Source organism: Genypterus blacodes, unplaced genomic scaffold (genome assembly GCF_046128005.1).
Source record: "Genypterus blacodes isolate CSIRO-AG114 ecotype Tasmania unplaced genomic scaffold, CSIRO-AGI_Gbla_v1 ptg000030l_1, whole genome shotgun sequence".
Lineage (NCBI taxonomy): Eukaryota > Metazoa > Chordata > Actinopteri > Ophidiiformes > Ophidiidae > Genypterus > Genypterus blacodes.
In genome coordinates this window covers 6,358,720-6,364,719 of record NW_027466843.1, presented here as the reverse complement: position 1 = coordinate 6,364,719, position 6,000 = coordinate 6,358,720, and the positions used below count along the sequence as shown (strand labels likewise).

General features: G+C 50.6%; 1 protein-coding gene across 1 annotated transcript in view; it reads left to right on the top strand.

The window, feature by feature from the left end:
• Positions 1-1,337: 1,337 nt before the first annotated feature.
• Positions 1,338-6,000, top strand: part of pcdh7a (protocadherin 7a) — a 33,399-nt gene continuing 28,736 nt past the window's right edge. Inside the window, exons 1-2 of the mRNA XM_076145730.1 lie at positions 1,338-2,773; positions 3,663-4,836. Of these exons, the coding sequence (XP_076001845.1) occupies positions 1,338-2,773; positions 3,663-4,836 (2,610 nt within the window). The remainder of the gene's footprint in view (positions 2,774-3,662; positions 4,837-6,000) is intronic.

Here is a 6,000-nt window from a genome sequence, read left to right as displayed (position 1 = left end):
TTCCACCAGGAGCTGTCAGGGGCCGAGACACCAAGCCAGTTCATCTTCCTATATGACAGGAGGTGTGTGTGGGGGGGGGGGGGGGGGGGGGGGGGGTCTGTCCCCCGGTAACCGACACACACATACACACACACACACACACACTCAGCGACCCTACACCGCCTCCGCTGCCTCTCCCGTTACAGCTCAACGATCGAGTTACGCGCCCGGGAAAAATGTTGCAGTAGCGAGGAAGAGAGACAGAGAGAGAGAGAGAGTGTGCGTGTAAGAGGGAGAGAGAGAGAGAGCGAGAGACTGCAGCATCGCTGGAGACCGGCAGCAGCAGCAGCAGCAGCAGTCCCAAGCAGTGCAGGTGAGAGGAGGGAAAAAAAGAGGAGGAGGAGGAGGCGCGTGTGGAGGAGAGAGAGAGAGAGAGAGAGAGAGAGAGAGAGAATGCGGGACTCTTGGAAAAAGACGCATCTACACTCGGTCCATCAGTGAGACACGTCCTTCCTCCCTCCGCACCGCAGGATTACTCCGCTCTGTCCGGGCTGCACAGCTCCGTCCTGACCGGTTTCTTTGCGTCTTTTCCTGGCAGAAATATTGCGCAGAAACTCGCAGCTCCTCGCCGTCTCCCAACACAACTTGCGTGAAGGAATCTGACGGCTTGGCACGTTGCTCCACTGCGGGAAAAAAAAGGAGGAAAAGCACCACAGCTGAACTCGACCGAAGGTAAGAAGAGGCGAGACCCGACCAGCAGAGACTTGATCCCGAACTGATCCTCTCATTCCTCTGCTGGGATGTGAGCGGATCTTCCTCCTCGGCGTCCGGAGAGCGGAGCGGGGCTGTTTGCTTTCTTTTGTGTAGTAGTGCTGCATTGCAGTTTCCAAACTGTGGGGAAACGCGAGAAAAGCCGCTGTCCCGAATGCAAGTGGAATAAAAGCAAAGAACTTAGAGACGGCGTTATTAACTGATTCGCGTCCTAGAGGAGTGAAGTGGATTAATCAAAGGCGGGTGAATTAGTTTCTCTTCGTTGTGCCGTAGCGTGATGGATTTGTTTGACGTTATCGTGCCCGGTGAGACGGCGGGGATGTTACCGTAGAAGTTGAAACCCCCCGCGGAGGAGAAGACGGCATCCGACGCAGAAGACTCGACCCCACTGCGCCGCCCGAAGTGAACTACAGTGCGAGTGCAGAGGAAAAGCTTCTACCCGGACCTCTGGAGCTCACCGCAGAGCGCAGGAGGTGACACACACACACACACACACACACAGAGGGAGAGAGCTGCAGAAACCGCACACACGCCGATAAAGAAGAGCCAGAGCCGGAGAGGGAGAGAGCGGAGAGGACTCTGGAGCCATGCAGAGGCTTGGCGCAGTGCACTGCTCCTCCGCCGCCGCCGCGCAGGCTCTCAGCCTCGTGGTCGTACTGCTGCAGTTGCTGACTCAGCTGCCGGGTGCCGACTCAGCGCTCCGGTACCGGGTGGCGGAGGAGGGCCCACCTGACGTGAAGATCGGCAACGTGGCCGCTGACCTGGGGCTCACGGCAGGTACGGGCACCGGTGACGTCACTTTCGCCCTGGAGAGCGGCTCGGAGTATTTCAAGATCGACAACGTGACCGGGGAGCTGACTACAGGGCCGAGGAGGATCGACCGGGAGAAGCTGCCACAGTGCCAGATGATCTTTGATGAGAACGAGTGCTTCTTGGACTTTGAGGTGTCAGTGATTGGGCCTCTGCAGAGCTGGGTTGACCTGTTTGAAGGCCGTGTGGTCATCACAGACATCAATGACAACACCCCGTCCTTCCCCTCTCCAGTTCTGCAACTCTCAGTTGAGGAGAATCGGCCAATTGGGACCCTTTACCTTCTGCCCACAGCCACAGACCGTGACTTTGGCCGTAATGGTATTGACCGATACGAGTTGATCCAAGATGGCGGGTCAGGGTCAAGTTCAGCAAGACGTGCAACTGGGGGGAGCCCTGTTACCAGAGCAGATGGTGGAACTGGAGACAGGAGGGGCAGAAGTGGAGATAGTGGAGGAGGACCAAGGAGCAGTGTGTTTGAACTACAAGTGGCAGATACACCGGATGGTGAAAAACAACCTCAGCTCATTGTGAAAGGCCCATTAGATCGCGAGCAGAGAGACTCTTACGAGCTCGTTCTTCGGGTTCGAGATGGAGGCAACCCACCACGTTCCTCCCAAGCCCTGCTTCGTGTGTCCATCACTGATGTGAACGACAACAGCCCGCGCTTTGAGAGGGCAGTGTACGAGGCCGAAATGGCAGAGAACACTCCTCCAGGTACCCCCGTGCTCCAAGTCAGAGCATCAGACCGTGACATTGGGGTCAACGGGCAAGTGGAGTACGTCTTTGGAGCTGCCACTGAATCTGTCAGGCGACTCTTGCGGCTCGATGAGGCAACCGGGTGGCTGAGCGTTCTCCACAGGATCGACAGGGAAGAAGTTGCTCAGCTGAGATTCACAGTAACGGCAAGAGACCGGGGTCAGCCGCCACGCACCGACAGAACCACCGTGGTTTTGGCTGTCAGAGACGAAAATGACAATGTCCCCGTTGTAGATATACGAAAGATTGGACGGATCCCAGTTCGTGACGGAGCAGCTTTGGTTCCGGAGAACGTTCTGGTGGACACGCCGGTCGCTCTGGTGCAAGTGTCCGACAGGGACCAGGGAGAGAATGGAGCTGTGACGTGTACAGTGGTCGGAGATGTCCCATTCACTCTGAAGCCAGCCGGAGAGACAGTTCTCCCGCCCCTGCCTGCAGATGAAGCCTTCGACAGGTAAGACAGAGTCCACAAAGAGCACTCCACTCTACTCTTCTCTACACTCTCATCTCAACAGATAACACTCTACCTTGACAACCACACATTCAGCAATGAAACCGTCCCTGCAGGCCACACCCACATCACCGCACCACAAAGTCATTTCTATTTCCACTGAATTGTCAGTGACGAGTGGTTTCAAGTGTTTTGTGTGTACATTTCTTTGAATCTTAGTTCAATTGAATCTTTATTAATTGCAGTGCATTGGTTCAAGGGTGCCACTTAGCAACGCAGATATTTGTATGCGCTCTGCAAACTTTTGAAGTACAAGGAGTTGTGCAAACCAAGGCTTTGAGACTAGTTTGGAATATTCCATCAGTGTAGAAATGACAAATGGTTCTAAGTGAACTGTAAAAATAAGCTGTGTAACGGTGGAAGCAGGTGCAGGCAGTTTTAGCATGTTAACTATGCTATTTAACCTTCAGCGCTGTTCAATAACACTGGTTCTTGTCCTGAATCCTTGTCCTTGACTAGTGTAGTAATTGTCACATAATTACTTTGAATCATCAATTAGCTGATTAATTTTTTTAAAAATCTGTCTTTCTTCTTATGTATTACGCTCCCTCTGTAGATTAATGAAAACATCTTGTTCTTATTAAAGACCAAAGCAGCTTATTCCCTATAAAAGATTACATTATCATTGACGTTTCACAGAATGAGACTCTGGGGACTTATTAGTTGATAAAGTAACTGTGAGAGAGCAGCTGTAGTGGAATGCTTACAATTTCTTTGACTTTTTGCTAAACTGACTCCATTACCTTACAGCAGTCATGACTTTAGTTTTATTTACTTTAGTGCTGAAACTCAAGCGCAACTACATGCATGTTTCTTTCTACCAATTTCCCAGGAACAAGAAAAAGTACTTCTTACACACGTCGGCCTTGTTGGACTACGAGGCCACCAAAGAGTACAGCGTTACCATTGTGGCAGTAGATTCAGGAAGCCCCAGTCTGTCCAGTAACAGCTCTCTGATGGTGCGAGTGGTAGATATCAATGACCATCCTCCGATCTTTGCCCAGAGTGTTGTGGAGGTCCACTTTGCTGAGAACAACTCACCTGGCGAGAGGGTCATCACCGTGGTAGCCACTGATGCAGATAGTGGCAAAAACGCTGAGATAGCATATTCGCTGGACCCCGCTGGTGGTCCGTTTTATATAGATGCAGATAACGGAGATATACGTGCGACCGGAGTTCTGGATCGTGAGCTGCGAGAGAGGTATGAACTCCGGGTCATCGCCAAAGACAAGGGCACCCCCCCTCTGCAGGGCTCTGCAACTGTTGTTGTCCAGGTGACCGACCGCAATGACAATGCACCAAAGTTTGTTCAGGAAATCTTTACATTCTACGTCAAGGAGAACCTGCTTGCCAACAGTCCAGTTGGCATGGTAACCGTGACCGACGCGGATGAAGGTGAGAACGCTGAGCTTAGTCTGTTTGTAGAGATGGACGGAGATAATGAGAAGAAGGGGGCAGAGAAGACAGATGGACAACCTGGAGAGAAAGAGCGAGAAGAGGTGTTTTCCATTGAGAACAACACCGGAACTATCTTCTCTTCAGCATCGTTTGATCGGGAAAAACTTTCCACCTACACCTTCCGTGTCCGAGCTGTGGACGGAGGAGAGCCCCGCAAAACCGCCACTGCCACCGTTTCCCTCTTTGTGACAGATGAAAACGACAACGCCCCCGCAATCTCCTCACCGGCAAACGAGTCCTACACCCTCCTTCCACCGGCCAGCAGTGCCCGCACCATCGTCCGGACGGTAACGGCCATGGACTCAGACACCGGGCAAAATGCAGACCTTCACTACGCTCTGGTGGGAGGAAACCCCTTCAGGTTGTTTGAGATCGGCCACGCCAATGGGGTGATCACCCTCGCAGAACCTCTGGAGCGACGCCACAGAGGGTTACATCGCCTGGTGGTGCAGGTCAACGACAGCGGGATCCCCTCGCTCTGCGCCACTGCTCTGGTTCACGTCTTCATCAACGAGAGTCTGGCCAATGCAACGCTAGTGGATGCACAGGTAACGTTTAAGTGTTGACTTTTGTTTCTGCAAGTTGAACGGCTGGTTTAGATTTATGCTTCAGCTGAAATGAAGAGAAAGATCTAATCAGACAGGTAGATTTAATGAGAGACATCTGGCTATAGGCCTCTATTTTTCCTGAACGTTGGCACTGATTGACAATAATGATAGTGATGATAGTGTCTTTTGTTCCTTTTAAATCATGGACACATTGATAAAACATTTCAATGAATGATGTTGGCAATGACAGCTGATTACAGCTGTTTGATCAAAACTGGAGAAGATTATTTTCTGAGAGGAGTGAGATAACCGCACAATTTCCGTGGTCGTTGGGGTGTTGCAATTTTCTGCCCATTTCTAGAGAGATAATTGTGCCCATATTTGTCCTGGATAAAGAACCCCTGTTTCTCCTTTGAAGGCGATTGGCAGTGTCGGCAATGTCAAGTGTTTTCTTTGACCGACATGAATCCTAAGAACAAAAAACCAACACGTATTACTCAACTGGTTTGTCTTTTACGCCACATTGAATTCAGAGATGAAAGCATAAGCCGTGTCTGTGTGTGTGTACGTGTACGTGTACGTGTACGTGTGTACGTGTGTGCAGGGACTCTTCATTATGTTTCCTAGACAACTTGGAAGTTTAGTTTGCTGTGCGGCAACACAAAAATATAGGTAAACCCCACGGATCATCATGAAGTGTCTTACACTTAAAAAACTTTACATGACTTGTAAAGTCATGTAAAGCCCCCCCCCCCCCATCCCTTTGAACCTGTATACTTTAGGACGCCATTTATGTGTAAAAATACTCAAGAAAGAAGTTCTGATGGTTCTGATTGTAGAATCTCTTACATGCATTCTATTCTATTCTCTCTCTCTCTCTCTCTCTCTCTCTCTCTCTCTCTCTCTCTCTCTCTCTCTCTCTCTCACACTCTCACTCTCACTCTCTCTCCCTTTCTCCCCCTCTCTATGGGGGCATGTGTGTCATCTTTTGCTGTGTTATTACATCTTTTCTTTGCAATTCATTCCCTGCCATTGCTATTGCACACCTGGGCATTCCAGAGGAGAGAGATACTCTGAATAGCAAAGGTTTCTTCCTTTTCCCTTACACATTCACTTTTTCCTCATCTTCCTTGAGAGAGAGAGAGAGAGAGAGAGAGAGAGAGA